The sequence below is a fragment of the Tripterygium wilfordii genome, chromosome 3, assembly GCF_013401445.1.
Source record: "Tripterygium wilfordii isolate XIE 37 chromosome 3, ASM1340144v1, whole genome shotgun sequence".
Classification (NCBI taxonomy): domain Eukaryota; kingdom Viridiplantae; phylum Streptophyta; class Magnoliopsida; order Celastrales; family Celastraceae; genus Tripterygium; species Tripterygium wilfordii.
The window spans coordinates 1,142,190-1,167,611 of record NC_052234.1 but is presented as its reverse complement, the minus strand read 5'-3'; the positions used below and the strand labels follow the sequence as shown (position 1 = coordinate 1,167,611).

General features: G+C 37.9%; 5 protein-coding genes across 5 annotated transcripts; 2 read left to right on the top strand and 3 right to left on the bottom strand.

Moving 5' to 3' along the window:
* The first annotated feature begins 92 nt into the window (after positions 1 to 92).
* On the top strand, positions 93 to 3,309 carry LOC119985052 (PHD finger protein ING2-like). Its single transcript, XM_038829216.1, has 7 exons — positions 93 to 232; positions 332 to 403; positions 591 to 808; positions 1,461 to 1,524; positions 1,904 to 2,160; positions 2,281 to 2,319; positions 3,053 to 3,309. The coding sequence occupies exons 1-7, from the start codon at positions 187 to 189 to the stop codon at positions 3,161 to 3,163; spliced, it is 807 nt and encodes a 268-aa protein (XP_038685144.1). The 5' UTR covers positions 93 to 186; the 3' UTR covers positions 3,164 to 3,309.
* A 129-nt stretch (positions 3,310 to 3,438) lies between these two features.
* On the bottom strand, positions 3,439 to 10,183 carry LOC119985034 (transmembrane protein 33 homolog). Its single transcript, XM_038829195.1, has 9 exons — positions 9,956 to 10,183; positions 9,042 to 9,162; positions 8,802 to 8,899; positions 7,191 to 7,316; positions 6,967 to 7,087; positions 6,804 to 6,888; positions 4,940 to 5,053; positions 4,750 to 4,789; positions 3,439 to 3,828 (listed from the first exon to the last, which is right to left on the bottom strand). Exons 1-9 carry the CDS (start codon positions 10,130 to 10,132, stop codon positions 3,676 to 3,678), a joined length of 1,035 nt encoding a protein of 344 aa, XP_038685123.1. The 5' UTR covers positions 10,133 to 10,183; the 3' UTR covers positions 3,439 to 3,675.
* A 1,517-nt stretch (positions 10,184 to 11,700) lies between these two features.
* On the top strand, positions 11,701 to 14,827 carry LOC119985043 (short-chain dehydrogenase RED1-like). The gene is made up of 3 exons (XM_038829205.1): positions 11,701 to 12,167; positions 13,499 to 13,658; positions 14,357 to 14,827. Exons 1-3 carry the CDS (start codon positions 11,831 to 11,833, stop codon positions 14,691 to 14,693), a joined length of 834 nt encoding a protein of 277 aa, XP_038685133.1. The 5' UTR covers positions 11,701 to 11,830; the 3' UTR covers positions 14,694 to 14,827.
* A 175-nt stretch (positions 14,828 to 15,002) lies between these two features.
* Positions 15,003 to 20,080, bottom strand: LOC119985026 (regulation of nuclear pre-mRNA domain-containing protein 1B-like). The gene is made up of 7 exons (XM_038829183.1): positions 19,509 to 20,080; positions 18,798 to 19,045; positions 18,169 to 18,330; positions 17,851 to 18,007; positions 17,592 to 17,734; positions 17,437 to 17,472; positions 15,003 to 16,424 (listed from the first exon to the last, which is right to left on the bottom strand). Exons 1-7 carry the CDS (start codon positions 19,582 to 19,584, stop codon positions 15,684 to 15,686), a joined length of 1,563 nt encoding a protein of 520 aa, XP_038685111.1. The 5' UTR covers positions 19,585 to 20,080; the 3' UTR covers positions 15,003 to 15,683.
* A 652-nt stretch (positions 20,081 to 20,732) lies between these two features.
* Positions 20,733 to 24,826, bottom strand: LOC119995016 (apoptotic chromatin condensation inducer in the nucleus-like). Its single transcript, XM_038841373.1, has 5 exons — positions 24,672 to 24,826; positions 22,605 to 23,860; positions 21,977 to 22,177; positions 21,743 to 21,894; positions 20,733 to 21,530 (listed from the first exon to the last, which is right to left on the bottom strand). The coding sequence occupies exons 2-5, from the start codon at positions 23,827 to 23,829 to the stop codon at positions 21,054 to 21,056; spliced, it is 2,055 nt and encodes a 684-aa protein (XP_038697301.1). The 5' UTR covers positions 23,830 to 23,860; positions 24,672 to 24,826; the 3' UTR covers positions 20,733 to 21,053.
* Between the last annotated feature and the right edge of the window lie 596 nt (positions 24,827 to 25,422).

Genomic DNA, 25,422 nt, shown 5'->3' with positions numbered 1-25,422 from the left:
TTGGGCTCGCTTACACCCCGGCCCACCTTCACCCTCAACGCCCGACGGTCCGAATGGTTAGACCGTTTACCGCGCATTAGAATTTAGAAACGACGCCGTTAAGCTCGACCTCCATATCAAGCTATCAACCAACAGTACCACGGAAGAAACCCTAGAACCCAAACCTCCTGGAAATACACACAAAAAATGGCAATCGCGCGAACTGGAGTGTACGTCGACGACTATCTGGAGTGTAAGCTTCTCTAATTCCCTCATATTATTCTCTCTCTTTTTTTATACGTTTCAATTGGAAATTTTGAGCTTCGAATTTGAATTTGATATTCCCCCATAGATGCAAGCACATTGCCTGCGGAGCTTCAAAGGCTGTTTAACACCATTCGAGAGCTTGATGAACGGTCTCACTGTAAGCCCAATCGGCTCACATGTTATGCATAAATGTTTTTTTTCCTGTGTTATCTTTCTTGTCTTGCATATTGGGGTTATTAGGTGAGCTTGTTTTGCTCGCTGTAAGATTATGTTTAATATATATATATATATGTATGTATTTATGTATATAATTATTTTTTCCTTACATATTTGGGGGCAAAAAGCAATGATAAACCAGGCACGTCAACAAACCCAGTACTGCTTAGGGTTGGCTTCACAGAGCTCAAAGAGAGGAAACGGGAATAATTACAATAATAATTATAGTATTGAAGAAGAAGAGGCAGCAATTGATAAAATGCGAAAGGATATTGAAGTGAATCAAGACAGTGTATTGAGTTTGTGTACGGAGAAGGTTTTGTTAGCGAGGCAAGCTTATGACCTAGTAAGTTCCGTCTCTTCAATGCCATTTGATTGTGTTTGCTTCGCTTTTTTCTCCATTTAGATCTTGTGTGAATTGATGGATTCTTGAAGTTGATGTGTTGCTGTTTATTGTGGTATCTATAATTGGTCTAGTTCTTTAATTTCTAGTGATAATTTTGTAATTCAAGATTATAATGGTTTGAAGGTCTAGGTTTCAAAACAGTCAGTTGCCAATAAACATCTGTTATGGTTCGGAAGATAAAGCTTTTCCTGAATCTGCACATGATTACTTTCTTGAATTGTTATGGAAAAATGATCATAAACTCATTGCGTGCTGAGAACCTTCTATGTAGGCTTTTGTAGGTTTTAGGTTAAACAGCATGAGCAGTGCTCACAAGCATAATGGAAACCATACTATTATGGTTCCTCGTCGGCTGACGAGTTTAGTTACTTGACTTACTTTCTGTCAAGTAAAAAAAATTAACAATTACCTATGTTCGTAGAGCAGTATGTTAAATCTGTTTTATGACTTCATGCTTGGCATTAATTCAATGAAGTGGTGAGCCTTTGATTTGCATCCTTTTCAGTTTTCAGCTACACACACTGTTTTCTTCTACTGGGGCCATCATAAATATAGCTGAAAGATTCTTATGTGTTCTTTATTTTTCTTCCAGTTAGATAGCCATGTAAAACGACTTGACGAGGATCTGAACAACTTTGCAGAGGATCTAAGACAAGGTATGAAAGACAAACCCAGAATTGTTTTGCAAATAATTTTCAAGGACATTCCTGTGGTAGTTCCACATAATGAAACTGTTCGAAGTGTAGTAGTATAGAGAAATACATCAATATCAATCTCACTGCAATGGTGCAACCCTGCCCTTAAATTAAAAATGACTGCATGTCTTTCATTTAACAAGAGAAAGAGTAAAAATGTTTTGTTATCATCAAGTAAAAAATGTTTCAGTTGTAGTTTTTGTATTCTTAACCATCATATCATAGCATTCCTTTTGTTTTCTCAGTTATATTACAACAACTAGGCATATCATTGTTTCTTCATAAAACTTCCTTGTAATTTCACACCTTTCTTTTTTTCTCAATTACTTTATTTAATCAGAGGGAAAAATTGCACCTGACGAGCCGGCAATTCTCCCACCATTGCCTATAGTCCCAAAGATTGAAAAACGCAAGCCCTTGTATGGAACTCCTCAGTCGAAGAAATTCGATTTCAGGGACAGGGATTGGGATCGAGAGCGCGATAGGGATTTTGAGCTGATGCCTCCTCCAGGAAGCCATAAGAAGGAATTTTCTGCCCCAGTAGACGTTGATCAACCCATTGATCCCAATGAACCTACCTACTGTGTTTGCCATCAGGTGCTGACCTTTGTCCGCTAGCTTTTCATATCCAAATTTTACATCTCTTGGACAATTATTTTTGTTACTCTTCTGGACACCATGAATTAATAAAATTATGAATATATTGTGAACATTTAGGTTTCATTTGGGGACATGATCGCCTGTGACAATGAAAATGTGAGTCCCTCTCCTTTGCTGTGTTTATTTTAATTCTAGTGTATGTTTGCTTCCTGTTTTCTTGTATTCCATTTACATTTACGCACACACACTTGTACCAGATACAATTGTAAGTATGAGAAGGATATTTATCTTCAAAGGAGGAATATATTGTTAAGTTTGAGCACAAAGTCTTACGGTTCACACAGTTCATCGTTGAGGTGAAAGGAGTATTATTTTCCTGGTTTTTCCGCTATACCTGCATGGGCCATATGACATGAAAGATGGGCATGTTTCTATTGAATGCTGCAATTACTTGTTTGTAAAGCCACTTTTGTTTTGCTGTCTTTTAATAACACCTCATATCCCAGGGACCTACTGCTCTGTTTTTCGCTATCTAATAAATTTGCCCTTTTCTATCAAAGAAAAAAGAAGGAAAGAAGCAATACTAGAAGTAGTATAGTATTATGAGGGAAGATGGTTTTGACTGAGCAGTTAAGTATGAGCGTGTTGCTTACATGTGCATCTGCACCATATGGCACTTGCTAATGGTGGTTTTGTATATTACCAAACAGCATCAAGTTTATCCCCAGGTCTTGCTTTATATGGTTGTTTTCTTGTTAAAAGCATGGGGAAGTGTTTCATTCACAGAATATGAATTGATCTTTTATATTTTGTAGTCGGTTCATTGATTTGTTTCTTTTTTTTTCCCCCGCTGGTTCACTTCTAATTGGCCTTTTTTGTTCATGGGCAGTGCCAAGGAGGTGAGTGGTTTCACTATGCATGTGTTGGGCTGACTCCAGAGACAAGATTCAAAGGAAAGTGGTATTGTCCAACCTGCAGATTGCTTCCTCAGTGTCAATGATTGTGTATATTACAACACTCTTGGGTTGTCTAGTTGAAATCTCAAATTAATGTTGTTGCTGTATCTTCTTTAGCTGGAACTTTAAAAGAGTCATTACTGTTATTCGATCATTCATCCAGTTCCATTGGACAGGAACATGATTTCCATCTTCCAAATTCCCCACTTGTAGACCCTAAATCCCAATTGCAAGTTTTCAAAATTTTCAAATGTTTTTGTAGCTTTCTAAAATCTCCACATATTATGCGGGCCATTACTTGAATCCAAAAATAGAATCGTAACTGATATGGGGTAAGGCAGTAAGAAAATTGTCCAATACAGTTTTCTTGAAAAGAGAAAAAACCTAATATGGAAGGAAACAGTTCGGATTGACAAATGTTTTACCATCTACAATCAAGACGGTTGCTTAATACACGTGAAGCTAGTTCTCTCGTCCCACAACAAAATCAATCCAAGGCCCACGTAGAATCATTCTTACTCTTAAGTTTCTTCTCTCTCTCTTCATCTTGAGACATCTACCTGAACCACCATCTCTGAGCAGCAGAAATAGGAGTGTTCAAGAATGGTGCATAGCGGTTGATGAGTGGATTGACAGTCCCCCCAATCTTAGTCCACACACTTTGATGATAGCCAGCCGTGACAGGGGCATGATACATTAGCTTCAGTAGCTGCAGTAAAGTGCATCAGAAGACAAAAGTCACTTAGAATGATTATAATGCCAGAATACAAATCTTCAATTTAGCTATACTCCCTTAAAAATTAGAAAGTAGTCGAGCAATAATTAAAAAAAGAGAGGGTAGTATGCCCTTCCCTCAAAATAATGACCTTGATTCCTATTCTTAACAAAATCTCATACACCAAATACCACCATATGAGAAGTCACAACAAGAGGAGGTTCAATGGATACTTCATTCAATTTCAAATGAATGTCGGACACCATTGTCTTGGGAAGAGATCATTCTTGAAAAATAATGTCAATTTCTTCAAGAGATCCCAAACTACAACCTTCAAACCTCCAAGTGATTCCACGAATTAGTCCAAGTACTGCTCATAGTGCAAAGTGGTAAATTTGTCTCCTTATGATGTCTGATATCTAATGCTTAAACTAGGGAAACAGCCTCTCTGCACTCACTGGTAAGGTTACCTATATCTGCTCTGCCTCACCTCCACAATGAAGCAGAAACCTTGTGCTGTAGGTTTAACTGTTTAATCTAAATTCAACAAAATAGCCAACTATCCCTAAATGCATGGATACAATATCTTTTGTATGAAGATCATATTCCTCAAGATGCTAAATCCCAGAGTCAATAGATACTATATTTAGATCTAAAACCATTATTTGCCGCTCTGATATATTGCTGTCATTGCACACCATTCAAACACCCTCTAATATATTCCACAGGTGTACGAGTGCCTACCATCAACTGTGCATGTCTCTAAATCAAACCTTTTTGGTAATAGTGGTTATTGTAAGTTTGTAACAAGAAAACTAGTTTAGTTTACAAAGTAAAAAACAAAACAGTCTAGTTCTCACGGGAAAAATCATGATACTTATTATATGCTTGTTTGCCATATGAAATTGAATGTACCTGCCAGTACATGAATGTTTGTATTATGTTGCGTTGCCACCTGGACAAACAATTAAAGCTTAGATTTGCAAAAGTTCAATTAAAGCTTAGATTTACAAAAGTAAACAACGTACTCTAAGAAAATGGAGAAAGAAGACTTTATCAGTAAGAAGAGAGTAAGATAAGAACAGAAAGCTTTTGAGTAACTCACGAGACCAATGAGATTATTAGAAGGAAGCCAAGTACAACTTCAGCATGTGACGAGAGAATACTGAGAGTTGTTGTATTGGATTCCACCCATACACAAGCATCTTCAAGGTATTTCCTATACAATGAAAAGTTCAAAAAAATTAACATAATAAGTAAAAGAAATAATTTCACATGAAAAAGGAACATGAAATGCAGAAACAAAATACCGCACTGAGTTAGCATGTAAAATTGACTAATCTACATCATGTATTGAAACGTCACAAGATACATAAAAGTAACCCAGAATCACTGTGAATAAGGCAACAAAAGATGAATTGTAACCATGCTCAACCATGAGTTCAGTAAAATCTTAAAGTGAATAAAGCCATTGGATTCCCCGCCATCTTTGAGAAAGATAAAATAACAGCTTCAGATCCAGAGGGTAAGTCTTCAGTTACAAATTACAAGCAAGCATTAAAGCATGATAGGTGATAAATAATGGAGGATTGACCACGGACAAAGGCACAAATGACATGTCATACACACTAATCTTAACAAGAACAGTCACTACAACAAGCTCAACCACAAACTATTCAAGCCACTAATAAATGTTTGAGCTTCAAAAGGAAACATCAAAGGGAACAATTTCATTTTCTATGAATGTGCAGGGGTTAGTATAATAAATTAATAATGCATAGTAAATGAAACCAAAATTTATGCTGAGCCTCACTCAAGTCTGCGCATAATTGTAAGTAAAATCAGCTCAAGAAAACAGAGTAGCCCATTCAAGGCATTGGATTACAAGAACGAGATTCTGCGTGTGTCCATGACACACACACAAAGAAGAGAGGGCGGTGGGGGTGGGGAGGGGGAGGGGGAGGGGGAGGGAGAGAGAGAGAGAGGCAGTAGTCTTTGCATAAACAACAAACACCGTGGAAAAATATTGTTTGCAGTGTCAATATGAAGGGTTACACATATCTGGATGCAGATTCGCAAAGAAAAATATGGTAAACTTCAAGACGGAAATCTTAACAAGCAAAAGAGAAACATCCAAAAAGACGTGAGTAGAACTAACTAAAAAAAAGTCCACAAAAGAATCAGTACAGTTTCTGATAAGATCAAATGATGACAGAGAATTCACTTGGTGGACTACAAATAGATTTCAGCAGGATCTATATGAAAAACCCACATATTTGGGATAAGTATCATTGGTATTGTGGTATCAATACCTGCTCCCTCCCCAACCCCCAAAACCTAACCCAAAATGGGAAAAGGGCTATGATACTTGGACTCGGGTACGGGTGTCGGATATGGGTACATATCCGTGTGTCCAGTTCTTCATATTGAAAGATGCCATAAAGGGAGGCAAGGTAAAGTGAAGAGTTCGGGTATCATACCAATACCCATGTCTTGCATACCCGACACCGGTACGGCAGGATAAAGTGAAGAGTCTGGGTATCCTAGGAAAAGGGGGAGTGGAAAAACATATTAATTTCCCAAGGCAATTTCCCAACTATGTGATAACAAGGTTTAGCCTTGCTTAACAGCTGTCTCCCGAAAGCATTAATGAGATCAGCCTTTTGCAACAACCGCACGCCATGATCAGGGGTTCAAATCCATACTCCTCCAAAAGCTTGCCCACACAAATATAAATAAATAAACTAAAATTCTAGAAGATACTTTGGGAGAGGGTGTCCTGTGGCACCAATTAGTAAGTTGAAAAACCAGTATTAAATAGGTCAAATGCCAATAACAAAGATGCAACTCAGTCATGGAATTTCAGTACAAATGTACAATGGTGGATATAGTCATATACCATACAAGAATCAATGAACAAGCATGTTATGCAAGCCCAAGAGAATCAATAAACATTATAGCCCTCCTACCTGTACAAGGTGGAACGACTGAAATTACGCCTTAAAAATTTGGCAACCTGCTCAATTGCTCGAGATAAAACGGGAATTAAAGCAACTGCAGCAAAGATCAATGTTGTCATGCACAAAATGAAATAGAATTGTACAAAGGAACTGCTAAACTGAGCAGTCTTACATTTGAGGCAAAGATGCGAAGTAACAAATGTAAGGCAGTAGATGAAGTAGATAAAATCTTTGGTCGCAATTATTGATTGGAAGTAAATTTGCAATGCCTGCAAGTTCCATGCCCTAGGTTTCTGCAAGCATTTACAATTTATTTATAAAAGAAAAATAGTAAGGTAAAATAATTGCAGAAAAAGTGCCAACCAAAAATTGACGGGGAAAAAGGTAATAGGTTACCCCATATAATGTATATAGAGAGTAGAGAGAGGAACAAGCAGTGCCCATTAAAGAAAGCCTATATGCCCTATTTGAAAGGCTTGTAGGTACGAGAGGAATGATTGCAAGAACTGCCACAATAAAAACCTGCAATAAAAAATATATAGAAGCAGCATTAATAATACATTTATTTAGATGTTAACATAAGTATATAAAACGAAGGTCACAGGAAATGCAGGCCGCAAGCATTGCAACTAAAGGTTAAAAGAACATTTCAAAAAACACACACACATAAGGTTAATTATTTCACACACACATGGGCAGTTAGGCACATTTAATTAAGGTATCAATCAAGAAATCCCAGAACCAGTACTATACTCTTCAGTTGTTTAAGTAACAGAAAGAAATAGACAATCCTCATCTAAGATTCATTATTCTATTAGATTTGAAATTTCAGTGAGTTTCCATCTAAGTTGGATAATCTTAATAGAAAAAAGAACACTATTAAGAGATCAGCACTCTAATCTTGATAATCTTCACCTCAATGTTATCCAAGCTTTACTCCCAATCCCTAAGATGACCACGCCTGATTCAACAATCCCATGTCCCAATACTCTTAAGTATTCCTCTTGAAACCCAACCTCTACAATAAAAAGCCTGAACAAGACAACCAGTTCTTTTAACATTCAAAATGATAGGCTCTCCAAATTTTTCCCATCGTATAATACCCTAAACCAAACAAAACCAAAGATTCAACTTTTATAACTCTCTAAGATTCCATGTATTTTCCTATTTGTGCCATCGACTAACCTATCATAATTAAACCCTGAATCCTGCTCAAAAAATAAAGGATAAGAAAAGCTGTATCAAAATTTCAAAACCATCCTATATCACAAGATTCATAGCCCTGACAAGTGACATCTATCAATACAATACAATACAATACAAAAAAAGCCATTAAAATCCAAAGTAGCACCCAAATAAAATGTAAACAACTCCCGTACACAAGGCTTCCGTGGTGAGGCACAGGGTTTTGGGGAAGTGCAAGGCATTAGCCACGCCAAAGCAGAGAGCCTATTTCCACGACTTAAACTCATGACCCCAAGATTTTGAGAAAGCAACCTTAAAGAATATTCTAAGAATTTCATACCATAAAAAATATGGCTACAAAGTATACGTTCCATTCCATAAACCACCACAGCCTCACCAACCCAAGAGAAAACAGGTTCCCTACTCTGTGACGCTTCAGGCTATGCTTTTCAGCAACCGCGGAGATTAAAAAAATGGAGAACGGAGCAAAAGTAAGGGGTAGAGTATATTTATGTGTTATCTTGCTTGTGAAACCAGAAAACACCCTATGGGGTTGTTGAGAGATGTGAAATCTAGCAACAGTTCAAGAACAAATTTGAAGAAACTCATATATAGAATGAAAAATTGACAGTTCATAAAAGTTCACCAAATTTTTGCAAATTATAAATGGCCTGATTCCAAGTAAGGATAAAACACATAGTACAAAAGAAGAGAGAAATAGATACATAAACATCCACAAATTTGCGAGTGTTCCATGAGGAAAACATTATCTGAAGTCATTTTAACTGTACAAAAAGAAAAGAAAAGTAATGATTGATATACCCAAGCATTGACAGAAAACTGTATGGTTTGGCGATCCCAACGGAGAGAAGGACTTGGACCTGGAGTTGCTGATGCCCCAGAGTTTCTAGTTGCAGACCCTACAACAAAACTTAGTTTGATTACTAGCAGAGGACAGGTATATGCCAATTGGGGAGCATATAAGCTCCTATTTTCTACATATGGTAATAAAATTCATTCCTTGTAATTTCCTGTGATAGCAGAAAAACAAGAATGTCCAACCTGAGTTCTGAGACCGAGTTTGATCATTTGTACGAGTTGAAGAGGATGACGAAGATGCTGATGGTTTTGCTGACTGGGATGAACCACTTGAAGACATTGACTCCACCACAAGACCAGGATCCTGCAAACAGAGCATTTCCAGATGATATTGTGGTTTAAAAATCCAAGATGGAAAGGAAAATATGAACACAGAAATATGCCAACATATGGCACACAGATACATATGAGAAAAGAAGCTATTATAAACACACCTTATTGATAAACTAAAAACATATTCCATGCGTTCCACTCACTAAAAACCCATCATTCCAAAAGCAACTGACGATGATATCAAGTACAGTTGCAATTATGAGCGAGTCACATCATCGGTAAGATAATAGCTATAAATTAAAAATCTGCATAGATACATCAAATAATCAAAGAAGTAAACAAGGGTCCATTCACAAGCTCGCCTCACTCTCTAAATGAAGGCATATATAATCAGCTACTAGTAAATATTCACGAGATACTATTTATAAGACGAAGCTTAATAGGAAAAAGGAAACAGGGCTACAGAAAAGGGACTTGAACTACAAACCAAACCCTTCGTGACCAATAACTAGTACGAGTAAGTCAGGAAAACATTGATGCTTGAACAGACAAAATCAAATACAATTCACAATTCAAAAACAATGCAAACGACCCGTAAACGCAATAGTATATGGTGCAGAGCCCCAAAAACCCCAAAAGAACACAGAGAATCCAACATCCCCAATATTAATCCCAACAAACACACTGCCGTACACGCACAACACGAATCATACATATCAAGACCCAACAGTCCACGACTGTTGACTTGCAAAATTCCAAATCCGTAAAGATGGCCATCATAAACCAAAATCAGAGAAAACAAAAGGTGCGATCGAGGTGCGTACGATGTAACGCTGGTAAAATTTGCGCTTGTAGTGGTCGACGACGTCGGAGCGGGAGGCCATGTTAGGAGGGATGAGGATGTTGGACCAGTAATCGGCCCATCTAGGGTCGTTCTCGTAGTCGTACGCAGCCGCCGCTATCTTCTTCAGCTTTTGTGGATCCTCTCTCTCTTCTCCCATCTTTCTTTTACTTCTCCTCTTTCTCTTCTCTCTCCAGTCTCTAGAATTCTGTTTAGTTGATATTTAAGAAGATTCCTCTCTCCTCCCTACAAAGTGCTCTCCGATGTTCTGGTCCAAACGCCGTCGTTTGTTTCGAACTTCTCATTAGGCAAAATATAACATTTAATCCCTCAACTGTACCCCTGGTTTTACTTTCGTCCTTCAACTTTTTTGATCTTAACTTTGTCATTCAACTATTGAAAGGTATCTATTTCATCCTTCAAGTGACATAGTAGTCGGGAAAATCAAACGCCGTCGGTTTGGTCGATTATTTTACATTGGAACACCCATGCTTAAATTTTGATTTTTTTATATATAAAAAACCGATAACCAACGATCACGCTTATCTTGACATGAAAACTGTCAAACGGTTTTCAGTTATTATGGTCGGTTTTTGGATCAAATATTTGGGCTTGATACATTAACTTAGTGTACTAGCTAAATATGTGAAAAATTAAAATAGTCATTTTGCCTATGCTCACAAGGCATAAAATATGGCAACCTAATTATCCAATATCCATAATCCAAAGAAGCAAAGAAATATTGAAAGATTAAAGTCCAAAAAGGATTTCAGGTCTAAGGATAACACCTGGGGCATTGATTCAAAAATCAATGGTCCAAATTGCAATTATCATCATAATTTATTTAAGTATTTAGTGATAAGAAATGATTAAGAATAAAATATTATAAATTTATAAGTAAAATTGTAAATTTGCAAAACTTAAAACAACAACTTTAACTTACTTGACTATATTATATATATATATATATATATATATATATATATATTTATATATATATATATTTAATATTTATTAATATATAATTTTGATCGGTTTGTCTTCATAAATAAAAAGCCGATCAAATTTTTGATTTTTTTAACTTAGCATAATCAATCGGTTCGGTTTTCACTTACATGTATTATATGAGCCGTTCAATCGATCGTTTCAATCGGGTGATTTGGTTTTTTTGGTTAATTTTCACAACCCTCGTTTCCAACTTCTTATTGTGATGATTTTTTTTGAAATAAATAATAATTACACCTTTGTGGGTTCGGTCTGCTCCACTCCGATTGGGAAAGTAATTCGGTTCGCCCGCCTCAAAGCTTGGTACTTATTAGAGGTGGCAAAAAATTGGTTCCGGATCGATTTCAAGTCAGACAACAACTCGTGCTTATGAAATATTTATACTTTTAAACCCTAATTCGGATTAGATTTCAAATGTACTTAATTGACAAAACTATAATTTGTTTAAATCTGGACAAATAATACTTAATTGACAAAACTATAATTTGTTTAAATCTGGACAAATAAATCGGATAATAACCTAATCCGGGTTAGGGTATGGACAAGTAAATTAGAAATTTTTTTTTATGTTTAGACCCGAATTTTGAATGTATAACTTATGTCAAAATTTAGTTTAATCTGCGTCCAACAAATTCAATTATCTAAACTGCACAGAATTGTGGGTCCGGTCTACTCCACTCCGGTTGGGGAAGTAATCCGGTTTGATCCGACTCGAAGCTTGCAGAGCGAGCAATCGTTCAATATCCTCATTCCTCAGTAACAGGGACAAACAAGCGAGCTCACATTTCCTCCGGGGGGAGTCAGTTGGGAAGATGAATTGTTAAATTGCTGATTTTTGCGAAGAATCTCCTCGATGGACTCCAATGGCAAACCAGTAGTGCTAATCACAGGCTGCAGTCAGGGAGGGATTGGGCACGCCCTGGCCAAAGAATTTGCTGCAAACGACTGCTTGGTTGTTGCTACGGGAAGGTCCTTGGTCTCCATGCCGGACCTTCAGCAAGACTCCAGGTTCTTCCTGCAAGAACTCGATGTTGTGTCAGCGGAGAGCGTGAACCGAGTTGTTTCAAATGTTATTGAAAAGTACGGAAGAGTTGATGTGTTGGTTAACAACGCTGGAGTGCAATGCGTTGCTCCTCTTGCTGAGATTCCTCTATCTGCGCTGGAGCGAACATTCAATACGAATTTCTATGGTAATTGTATTTTCTCTCATCCTTTGTCTATGCGGGCACACCACTGTATTGGTGAATCTCTCTCTTTTTTGCTGCTATTTTTAATTTTCTAGTCATCTCATGTCCATGATACTTGTGGAAATAATGTTTCCGCTAGTAATCTTTGATTTTCCTTTCTTGTGAGATGCTTGGTTTCGGCCTGCCTATATTGCATACTGAGGACTAGTCAGCTCACAATATATCCGCATCATTTCTAGATTGCTACTGGTATGTGTGCAGGATGTTTTATGGAAAATCTGAAATTTTGGGATTTGATTGAATTAGAATTTGTATAGGGTGATACTGGGTTGTTTCTAATTCCGAGGTAGCGGTTATGGGCAATTGCAATTTCATGATTAATATGACTATGTTTTGTTTCTGGTTAAAGCCACTGGATCTTCTGTACTTCCCTGTTTATTCTTTACATATTATGAAATGCATTAAGGTTTAGGGGAGTTATTTACCTTTAACTGTGGGTTGATCATTGAAAGTCCTCAACAATGACGTGCATGTAAGGTGAGAAGAATATGCCCCATTGGTAGGATGCAATTATTTCTGAGACAACTTACAAGGTTTTCTTTGTTTCTTCAAAAATTTTGTAAAGATGGAGTACTCCAGGAACATCATGCAATACATAGCTGTCATTGTGACAGCAATATTAGAGCCTTTGACCACCCAACTTCTCCTTCATTTTGTTTTGCCAAGATTTCTCACTCCGATACCATGTTAAGATTAGTTACTTTGTCATTCAACCTAATAAGTTAACTTTTTTGGGTTGGAGCATTTCATATCAATTATATATTGTAATGAATCTTAATTTTGATTCTTCAAGGAAAAAGCATTATCAGTTACTTACCATTATCAGTTACTTACTGGAGGTGGTGTAACAGAGTTTCCCTACTAGACATCAATCTTGGGTTTGAGTTACTGGGACAGTATATACACCCTGTAATGCAAGCGAAAGGAATGTCCATTGGGATCTTCTTTCTATTAAAATAAACACATGGTCTAGCCTCCGACATTCAGGTCTTCCTCTTGGGAGTGGTGCCATAAAATCATTTTTCTTGTCAGGAGTCTGGGTCTCATACTCTGATACTCTCATGGCCAAGTTATCAAAGATGTATTTGATTAGAATCATAGCAGATATGTCACTTGTCAGTTTCGTGCATACCTTCTCATCAGTTTATTACCACAGCAAAAAGTTGGAATACTTTCTTTTTCACCCTTTTTTTTGATGCAGTAGTCATAGACTCGTAGTTGGAAAATCTCTCTAATATTTTTCCTTTTGTATTAATGATCTTATACTCGTGCAGGTCCCGTGCGTCTTGTCCAAGCCGTAGTTCCTCACATGGCATCTAGGAGAAAGGGGAAAATTGTAAATGTTGGAAGTGTTATTGCCCTGGCTCCTACACCTTGGGCAGGTGCTTACAGCGCATCCAAAGCTGCACTTCATTCTCTAACGGACTCCTTAAGGTTTGTAGATCATGAATTCGTACATGTGTTATCTGTTTTACTTACATGGTACCTGTGGACCCATCTGTTTAGCAGATATTGCTGAAAGCTACGTTCCGCCTATAAAATATATAGAAGAAGTATTTCTGTTTCTGTGTGTATACATGTCCTCAGACCCTTCTTCTCTTGCTTCCTGCCTACTGCATAAACAATGGACAAGGAAAATAGGATTAACAACAGATTTAAAACCTTCATGATCTGACAGAATTTCAAGATTGCGTTTTGGAGCGAAATTTTCTTCAATAGCTCAACCACCAGTGATATATGTTAGTGATTTCTATATGGTAGATTCGATATTAGTTGTCTGAGCTAAATTTGCCTAAACCTGACAGGAGTCTCATGGTTTAGTTTGTAGATTTCATCATCCAAGACTTTTGACCAAAAGTTTGCTGTCGGCTCATGAATCTATGAGAAAATCTACGGGAATACAATGTGGGTATTGGTTTAGTTTGTAGATTTATAAGAAGAAAAAAAAGAATCTTTTATGATGTATTGAACCACAAAAGTTTTCTTCTACATCAAAAAAAAAAATGGATAAACAAAGTCCGATAGAGTGATCGATGATCTGACACAAGATTAGGTATTGTATTCTAAAATGTGATGTGATCTACATTGCTACATGATACCACAATTGCGTGGAAAGTTTCCCTTTTATGCAGATTGGAACTCAGGCCATTCGGGATCGATGTTATCAATGTTGTTCCAGGAGCAATAAGGTCAAAGATCGGTAATTCAGCTATAGCCCTCTACAACCAGATGCCTGATTGGAAGCTTTACAAACCATTTGAAGCCAAAATAAGAGAGAGAGCATATCTTTCTCAAGGATTGAAGTCCACTCCCTCAGAAGACTTTGCAAGCAAGACCGTAGCTGTGGTGCTGAAGAAGAACCCCCCAGCATGGTTTTCCTATGGCCATCACTCAACTGCCATGGCTATCATGTACCATCTGCCACTTTTTATCAGAGATTTTATCTATAGGCGTGTATTTAAATTCTGACATCTAGATCATTATGATGTTCATAAGTGCTTCAATCCTATTTCTTTTTGTGTGTACTTATAATTTGCTAGATTTGCACTCCTGTTTTTAGGCGTGCTCGTTATATTGATATCCTTTGTATCATGTTCGGAGAGTGCTGACATCTATATTATTATTATGTTTGGAAAGTACTGAGTTTTATTGAGCAATACTCTTGTAGCTACGTGTTGAACTTTTTATCCAACTTACCATGTCTTTAGGATGATAAACTTGCGTGCATGCAAGCTATCCGACCCGAGTTTTAGGCACATATTGGATATCAAATGGGCATATGCTTAAATAGTTTCATTCCCGATTACCAAAAAAAAGTATTCTACATTGTTAATAGCAGCGTTTCCAATTACATAATACATATGAAAAACATTAACATCATCATCATCAAAGCATAAATAAATTTGACTCCATTATGTTGATTCACTTTCACCATTCTTTCATGCATGCATGTCGTCAACATTTTCTTTAAATTTTCTTTTTGAATACGCAGATTGGGACTGCAGGCCTTCGGGGATTCACGTCATCAACATTGCCTCAGGAGGTATTAGCTCAAACATAGGTGATTATGGCATAGCCCGCTACAATCAGATGCCAGAGTGGAAGTTGCACGAACTGTTTGAAGCAGCAACCAAGGAGACAGCTTATCTTTCTCAAGGAACGAAGTCCACCCCCTCTAGGAGAGTTTGCAAAGAATACTGTAGCTGAAGCATTGGATGAAAATTCATGACGTACAAAGTTCACGTCTCTGCTTTATCAAGATTCAAGACAGAGGCAAATGAGTTACATCGTTGTCAGACTTCTATATGCTGTGTATAGTCTCGGTCTTGGGCTTTTCAGCAACCTAGGTGGCATGAATAGAACTTCAAAATTTTCCAGATTGATTCTGGCTGAAAACTGGGTCATTAAGGTATGCCGCCATCAGCAAACTAAAGAAATAGCTCCATCCTTTCCTTTTTCTCAAGAATGGTGAGGGTGACCATAGTATATTACCCCAGGAGGTTGAAGCGGCCGGAAACTAGGAGGTCCTGGGGCTTGCTGAATCAATGGGTTTGGCTGCTGAGGCAACGACAATGGCTGCTGCATGGCCAAAGGCACCATCGGGCTGACCATATGAGGTGGTGGCGGCGGCGGTCCTTGAGGAAAAGTTGGGATGTTTGTATATCCAAATGGCGTCATTAGCCCTGCAGATGGCTGCAGATACTGTTGAGAAGGTGGAGTTGGAAGTATGTGATATTGAGCTTGCTGGGCTGAGACTTGGTTTTGCATAGTTGGTTGGGGAACTAAAACTGATTGATATGAATGGTTTGGTGGAGCACTAAATGGCACTGGCATGAAAATATGGGGATCTGAAACAGGCAAGGATTTTTCGGACCTTGGTGCTGAATCAGAGGCTGAACTGGTGACTATAGATGTGGCTGAATTCGATGCTGATGAGGCCTTTGTTAAACCAGCATTCTTTGCTTCTTGAGCCGCAAATGTAGAAAGAACAGAGTGCATAATCATTTGTGAGGAGCTTGAAGCTGTAAGCTTATCTGCAACCTCAGCTGCAATGGCCGCAGCTGTCCTCCCTGGGGTTTGTCCTGCTTTCACATTAACGTCAACTGGTGATGAGGCTAAACTAGATGGTTTTGAAACCCAATCTTCATCATTGAGTCTTCCCCGCATATTGCTGGCTTCCTCAACCTGCGCCTCTGCTACCTAACTTAGTGAAATGCGCATGTTAGTATAAGGACAATAATTCTTGATACACACAATATTCATTGTCCATCATGCAATTTTTCCATCAGGTATCTTTATCATATCCGCATCATGTCACAAATAAAAAGCACGAAGATTTGGCCTTAGAAAGAAAAGAAAAATAACATTTTTTTCCCAGCGGAGCAGAAGAAACAAGAAAAAAATTATATGTTTAATATATAAGAAACAAATTTCAGGTTCCCAACCAAGATAGATCTGGAGTTGGCGGTATATAATGAAGTCTCAAAAAACCCAGCGTCTCGATAAGCATAGTTTAGCAAAACCCATGCAAGGGGGTTTTCATATAAGATGGTTAAGTAAACATGGATGCTCAATGTAACACAAATTTGGAAGTTGTCCAAGGTGTAGAGGAAAAAGTCTTGGAGTATTTCCTAACCATGACACTGACCTTGCGTTACAATGATCCATACATGGATTTGACCTACATCACATTTTTGCAGCTACTTCCAACCTGGAGCCCCTAGGCTTGCACTTAGTAGCCAAAGACTATCATTGCATAAAACAATGACTCCTAGTTTTTCTATTGACTAGCACAAACTTAAAAAGGAATGTAGAAAATCCAAGAGACCAGAAAGTAGTTTTTAAGTTTGATGGTCTTATGCCTGTAAAAAAAAAAAAAACTCAACAACAGCAAGAAGCCTGATGGATTAATACCTCTAAAGCAAGCTTCGATGGACAACTATCATTCCTAAGGAAATCGAAAAAATTTCAGCCTAGATTGGAATATCTATTTAGCACAGTGAAACTAAGCAGTCTACCAGAATGCCAGGACTAACCAATAAGCAGGGCTGACGTTCATCATAGAGAAATTACAAAACATCCAACTGAAAATTATTGGCATGATCTGATTCATATTTGACATATTGATGTATTTCCGACTACATAAATTTCTACATTGTCAATGCGAAAGGCTACCAAGAATCCAGTAGAGAGGTAAATGATGATGACATACCTGCATCTGAGTACGAACATTCTCCAATTCAGATTCCTGAAAAGAATTTAACAATGCATAAAGATATTGGTAACTTCTAAATACACATCAAATCATCACATATATATAAGAATCTTTTTTTGAGAGATAAGGACTCTGACATCACCATCAGGTACCTGTTCATGTAGAGCTTCTTTTAGCTGAAATACAAGTGCCGCTCTACTTGCTTCAGCTGATTTAAGTTTCTGAATGCACTGCTTCAAAAGACTTTCTCCCTCCTCAAGCTCTTTGGCCAAGGTTTTTCTTTTTGGGTCCTTTGCTGAAAAGCATGTAGAGATACTTCAGGCATCAACATATTTTGAGAATCAAAATGTTATTTGAGATGCATGGTGATATAGAAACAGGGCCTTTCAAAATAACTAATTAACAGCTTACCTTTAGCACAAGCTATGTCAACATCTTTCTCCATCTTTCTTATACGGTGAACAGCAGAATTGCAATTACTCATATCCACCTCTTCTTTCGGTAGTTCACTGAGTACCAAGTGAAATGCTGATACTATTTTTTCAGCAGTACCTCCAATGGACAACTTCTGCTTCCCAAAGAAACAACATAGTGAGATATATGCCAGTAAAAGAGAGAAAATTAGAAGCACGATATACAAATCAAGGACTTGGTCATATATATAGTCTAGAAACCAAACAATACAGAGGAAAATAACTTTGAGTGAGATAAAATGTTCCTCGTACAAACCGTTCTAATGGAGCGTGAGTCCCGTTTTACAATTCTGACAGAGCGTGAGCGTGAACGTTTTTTGCTTAATTCCAAGGGTGGAGGCACATTTTCACTGAGCATCAAATCTTTGAGGCTGCGAGCACGGGAGCCAAATACTCTCCTTTCCTCCCATATTGCTACCTGAAAATTATGTCAGACTAATTTACTAAACCAAGCTAATTTCATGCCATATGTAAGACCAACATTTACATAATAGGTGGTTTAAAGACAACACAAGTTGGGCAGGAGTCAGGACAGCAGTGAAATGCTGGCATCTTCTATATTCCTATGAGTATTCAATGTAGATGACAAGATGGAAAAAGAGTAGCAAGCTGCCTTTACATTACGCACTAATTTAATGTTGGAAAAGGTGTAATCGTTTAGTTAATCTATGCACCGTACTGCCTAATAAAACTACACCAAGGACCAGAACATCCACCAGTAACAATTAACAACAAACCCAAATGTCAAATAATAAATGAGATAGACTAGAAATACTATCATGCCATAGGCTAAGACCAGAACTCCTTATTTCCTTATATAATGATTGTGATTTGTATCATCTTCAGTCTTTAGATTGCCATATCTATAAAAAAAGACCAGCTTACCAGTCTAGACACGACATTTTTGCCACGATCATCACCTTTCTCAGCGACATCTTTGAGTGCTGCTGGGAGAACTTTCCAAAATTCAGTAACAAATTCATTTCCATTCCGCTTGCTGTTCTGAAGGATATCATTTGCTAGGTACAAAAGAGGAACTTTCTGAACCATCTCCGAAATGTGGAACTGTTTATCCCATGTTGCAGCAACCACTTCTGCTTTACTTCGGTGAAATATACACCAGTGTGACAATGCTATACAAGAATGTTTAAGAAAAAAATTATTATACGAAATCAATCCTCAACATGAATCTACTAACTGCATTGCCAAAATAGATAAAGTTAGGACACTGAACAGCATCAAGCAAGACCTTTCATATTGATCTCCATACTCTTACATTCAAGTGCAGGCCAGTAGATATAATCAAAATTAAAGTCAATCAACAACAGCAGCAGCAGCAGCAAGAACAACATTATTATTATACCCAGGGGGTGTAACCCTAGAACAAGAGAGAATTGAAAAAGATAGAAAAATAAAGTACTTGATGATTGATTCTAGGCTTCTAGCACATAAAAAAAGATTTCTTCAGATTATACACCTACAATCCCATGATTGTAAAGAGCACCAAAGCTACATTTAATAAACATGCAATCAACTGATAACATGATAAGTAATAGCAGATGCATATAATTATTAAAATTTAACAAAGAAGAATACTTTCGATGCACTGCTGGGTGCTGTTAAGCTTGGAGAACTTGTCTGCAAGTAACTGTTCACTGAATATGCTATTCATCAGCCTCGCCAAGACCAACTTATATAGTTAACGAACCCTAACTCACGCTCAGAAAGACAAATCAATTCTCTCAGAAAAATCTTCGAAGATAGGAAGTTACGTCCTAAACCAAGCTTCGAAAACAGAAAGAGCCGCCAACCAAAATTGATTGGAGATCTCTTAAACCCAACAACGAAGAAGGGCTTCAATTGCAAAGAAACTAATGAAACCGTGAAACCAAGAGAACGACACCGTTTTGGAGGGACCTTCGAGAAGATAATGAACCCTGGAATGGTTTTCACAGAGAACGGGCGTTTCTAACAAAGTGAGAGATGAGAACGGTCGTTTGAACAAATTGAGATTTGAGAGAGCAAGACGATGCGAAGATTTGCAGAAAGAGAGGTTTAGAATTTTAGGCGCAAACGCCATTGCAGAATCGAAAATGCTTGTTCGAATGGGTCGACAGTCGGGCTGGAGCAAAGCCCACCCGCTTTTCATGGGTTATCCGATTGTTGTCTTTTGACTCCTTGGTTTGTCGACTACAGAACTGCTTCTGCTTCAGTTCAATCTCAATTAAATTTTTTTTTTATATTTTTTTTAAATATTTTTCTTGAATACTTATGAAATATCAAATATTACAAATTCACAAATAAACCAAATAATATATATTGTGGATGCTGTAGTTAAACCACAACCACACAACTTTTTTTTAAAACAATGTGTTTTGATCGAATTTACGAATTCAATAACATTTTTTTTTCTCATGAACATTCCGGAAAAATTTCATGGACTCAAAGAAAGTTCTTAGGAATTTCACGCATGGTCAAAACTCTTAAAAACAAGTTTAACAACAGGGTATACTCGACAATGCTACATATTTAGGACACATGTAGAGAGTAATGTATATTTTATCACCCACTTACGGCCCGAATAACTTCCTCAGCTCGTTCAATAGCAGTTTTAACAAGACAATACTGTATAATTAGGATCCATTATCAAGGGAAATGCGGGGATAGAAGCTAATTAGAAAATAAGAAAACTCAGAGCAATTAGATATGTGGGCGGATAGTCGCAAAAGATTGTCACAGTTCTCAGAGAGATAATATAGCCTGCATGTTAGAAACAACAATAGCAGAACATTTGCCTATAACAGGTAGCTAGCTATCCCATTGAAGTTGCATCTTGAACCAAATGTGCGCATAAAGGTTACCACAGTTAAGCAGAAAAAGGTAAAAATGTGACAAGGAGACTCGATCCATTTACGGTAATAGTCTTTATCAAGAGTCTTATCACTAAAGGCTCAGCACCGAGTTGTCTTACAAAAAAACCCAAATCCATACTTGAACTAAATGACCCAAATTGACATGAAAATCCTTCATAAAAGCAATACCTGCAGACCTGCAAAGACATGATTATGCGAATACTATCATACCAGCATTGAATGTACTGACCAGTCCATAAGAAAAACCCTACGAGTAGCCACATAATCCCTACTGTTTGGTGGCTCTGCTGCGTGCTGCAAGTTTTGTGGCAACTTGTTCTTCTGATAGTGGTAGATAGTAAATCCGCGGAGTTGATTTCGTTTTCCTGAAGAGATCATCCAAAGTGACAATTGGTAGATCAACTTTCTCCAACGGTTGTGCAATAGTGAGTCGCTCTCTAACTTGAGGCGGCTTAGAGAGTGGTGGTGGAGGAGGGAGGATAGGTGGGGGAGGAGGCAGCTGTTGCATAGAAAACTGTTGACGGGAGGACGGAGATGGCTGTGGCGTAATCACAGCTGGAGGAGCAGTAGAAGCATTATTGACAGTTACAGCTGGGGTATGTGGAGGACCTTGAGGAGCCTCAACTCGAATTTTCACTTCCTGAGGGTCAACAAACTCAGCCACTAGAAGGCATCCACCATTAGAAGGCCATTTTAGGTTATAAACAGCATTCCGTGTCTCCATGGCTTCTTCCACTGAAGAATACTGCATCAACAACAGATTTCCCAAGTAAACCGACAAGTTCCTTCCAACCATTCCAAGGATCAATAAAGCACATGGTGCTGAAGATAAAAACACACAACCATGTACCGTCCCATGTGGCTTAAAACACTCGAGTGCACACAAAGGGGACCACATGATTGCAAGTGTGTGTGTGTGCACCAATAGTTTGAGAAAGACGAGGAGGAGGTTCTTACAGTAACATAACAATGGGTCTTAATGTGGTCCATCCAGAAATCTGTAACTTGCCCAGTTTTGCCCAGCAGCTCTTGGACAGCTTTGAGGGTAAAAGGTCGCAGAAAACGATCAATTCTAAGAGAATTTGTAGGAGGTTTTGGCGATGGTGGAACTGCCAAACAATATAAAATTAACACTCCATAAATATCCAATTAAAAGAGAAAAGAGGATTTTTTTTAAGAAAAGAAGCTTACCAACACGTTCCTTTGGAGCATCTTCGCTAAGAGAAGAGTCCGATCTAGAGAAATTGCGCTTAGAACCAGGAGACTGAAATGTGCCCTTAGGGGTGGTGGTGGGCGTCGAATTGGACCCTTTGATTTCAGGAACTTTAAGAGACTCAGATTTCCATCTGCGCTGCCTCTTCAGAGGCTCAGTGTTCCCGCCGGCTTCTTGGTCTACAAAAGTAAGCTTCTAAGATAAAAATGGCAGAAAGCTAAGCAGGTTCTATGTTGTCAATATACAGAATCAAACAACCAACTGTACCCACAAGTTAAGTACAACAAAATACAGCAAACACACTTTTTAGCAATTAGCACACAAGATTTATTGATCAACCATACACAAAAGTTATTCTACACAGAAGAAAAGGAGGAAACACAATATGGAAAAACAGCCAAAGCACAACTTTCAAATAAAAATGGCAAGAAGCAAGTTGATGCTGATTTGTTACAAGCGATCAGATTCAATGCAAATGGCCCAAGAAAAGAAATCTGAGTAAAAATCTATAAAAGGAAACACCACCCATGCAGAGAAAAATTCAAAACCGTACAGAAACTAACAGCTAGAACTGAGTAGCATAGAGGAGAAAAAACCAAAGCTCACCATTAAGTTTCCTTTTCTCAGCAGGCATGGCAGGACGAATCCTACTCTCAGCAAGGATATCTTTTTTGCCTGCAGACGAGTCATCTCCCACCACATCAACAAGACTTTCCTCCTTAACAGGCAATTCATTTTTCGCACTCTTGTCCCCCAACTCATCATCATTATACTTTGAATCAATTTGTTTAGTTTCCACGGCATCATCCTCCATAGAGTCATCACCAGAGCTTCTGTCCAAATTTAACTTTTCCGAGTACCCTACATCTGCACTATCATTTTTTATGATCATGTCTTCGGTCACAGCATTGCTGTCATCTTTCTGTTCAACAGATGCCTGCTTCTCATGTGACTCTTCCACATCCATTGGATGTGATTCGCCACCAATGGCAACAAGATTGCTGGATGATGGTCCCACTATCTCAGGCTTAACATCTAGTTCTAATTTAACATTATCATCAATTATATTATCCTTTAGTTCAATTTTTTCATTAATTGACACAGAATCAGTAGAAATAGAATCAGATTTTACTGGAGACTCCAAAAGGGGGCTGACCTCAGATACCTGGTAGTTCGGAGCAGAAGAATGAAGCATTGGATCCTCGTGAGGGGGCTTTAAAGCCTCATTCTCCAGCTGGGGCCTTGAATCCTCATTCTCCAGCTGGGGCTTTGAATCCTCATTCTCCAGCTGGGGCTTTGGATCTTCATTCTCCAGCTGATTATTAATATTCCCATTATCACCATGACTTGCATAGTTTTGCTCATCTTGCTCCTTCAATGCTACTTCAGCAACAACTGTTTCAGTAACTAGATTGCTAGTTTCCACCCCAGTTGAATGATCAAGAAGCTTCTCTTCCTCCACCCTAGAAGATTTCATACTAGCTGTTGCACTCCCTTCTTGGACAATTCCCTGAATCACTGTTGGAGCACCATCATTGACCTCAACCTGAACATTAACATCGTCCACAGGACCCTTGACTGTTTCAGTAACAACTGATACTAATTCTGGATTTTTCACATCTACTACTGGTTTGGGATCCAAATGAAAACCATCATCAACTTCCTTTGCAGCATTTTCCCTCTCAATGCGAAGTGCTTCTGCCAAACGTTTTATCAAATCGTCCTTCAAACCCCGGGTAGTCAGTTTTCGTCTCTTAAGCTCTTCCTTCAACTCTGTGACCTTCCATTGATCAATCGGACGATTATCAAGAATCGGGTATTGCGACGACATGCTTTCCAATAGTAATACCCAGCTTCCAACCCTGAATGACCATTACAACCGATACTCAGTAAGCCACTCCACGTGGATATATAACTTAAGAAAACACAGAGCAATGGCTTCTGAGCAAAAAACAAAAGCTAAATGGCATAAAATACAGAACGCGAACTTCATAAACTTTATAGACCCAAAAACAGTAGTATGCATACTGTTTCATGACAACCTGAACCATAATATTAGTTTATCATGCGAGTGAAAAACAAGGCATGAACAAGGTTCAAATGTAAATCCTACATAATTAAACAACAAAACCCAAATGCATCTGCTATAAAGAGAAGAACAACATAGCCATCCACTAGTTACAACAATAATGTTCTGAGGGCCATCCCAGAGTCATATATAGCAAATACATGAACTTGTATGTTTTCTTATCTGAGCGTTGAAAGTGACCGAAGGTTTCAATTGAAGTAATAATTCCATGTCAAGTTTCATATCACATCTCATAAAAAAATCTGCAAAGCTATACGAATGAGAAACAATTTCTCAGCCCAACAAACACAACAGTAAATCTCACCCAGATAACATAAAATACTCCCAATTTATCAAAATCAACCAAAACCCAAGAAACAATTTTGTCACTAAACAACAAATATTACACAAAAATATAAAACTCCAATGAGCAAAACCACCACTGCCATACACAAATGCTGAAAAGAAAATATATTCTACAATAAACATAGTGCATTGTCCCAGCAATTTTCCTTGCCACATTCTTAATCAAAGAAACAACAGAATGCTAGCCACATATTCGATAATCAGAAGATAAAAATGAAACTTTATTGTTAACAACTTACAGAATATTTCGCTACACGGTCGGAAATACCGAAAGGCCCACAACTCCGTAAGGAAAATAGAGTGGATACGTGAAACCCTAATTCCACAACAGCAATTTTCTTCCTATTTAATATGATTTTCTCTCTTGATTGTGGTTTCGATAAGGGGAGAGAAGGCAATTTAGGGTTTTTGATTGTGTGTGTGGCCGAGTTGATATCGAAGAATGACAGAGCAGGGGCCGTTTACTTGAAATAGGATGGATAAAATGTCAAAATTGCCCTTGGTCATGCACATGTTGACAGACTTGAGCGTGAGTAGTTCGAGTGGATTGATCGGCTCGGCTTTCCATTTCAGAGAACCGGATTCAGTTATTTGTTATTTGGCTCTCGTAGTCTTGGAGTAAAAAATATTTTTGGTCATCGATAGATAGGCCCTATTACAACTCATCTCTCACGTTCAAAATGTTTCATATTGGCCATTGATTATACAACATTGTTTCACTGTCAGAATTTTCGTAATTTCGGTCAGTCAAAGTGCTGACTTGCTCCGTTCACCAAACAAAAACACATTTAGTATATTACGTGACACTATGAAATAATTACATTGATTGAAAAGTATATTGACACAAAAAAAAAATTAAAATGAAAAACCCCTTTTGAAACCCTAGGATCCATCAGCCTCCGTTAAACTCAACATTGTTCCACGATTAGAATTTTTGTAAATTCGATCAGATAAAGTGTTGACTTGTCCCGTTCACCAAACAAAAACACA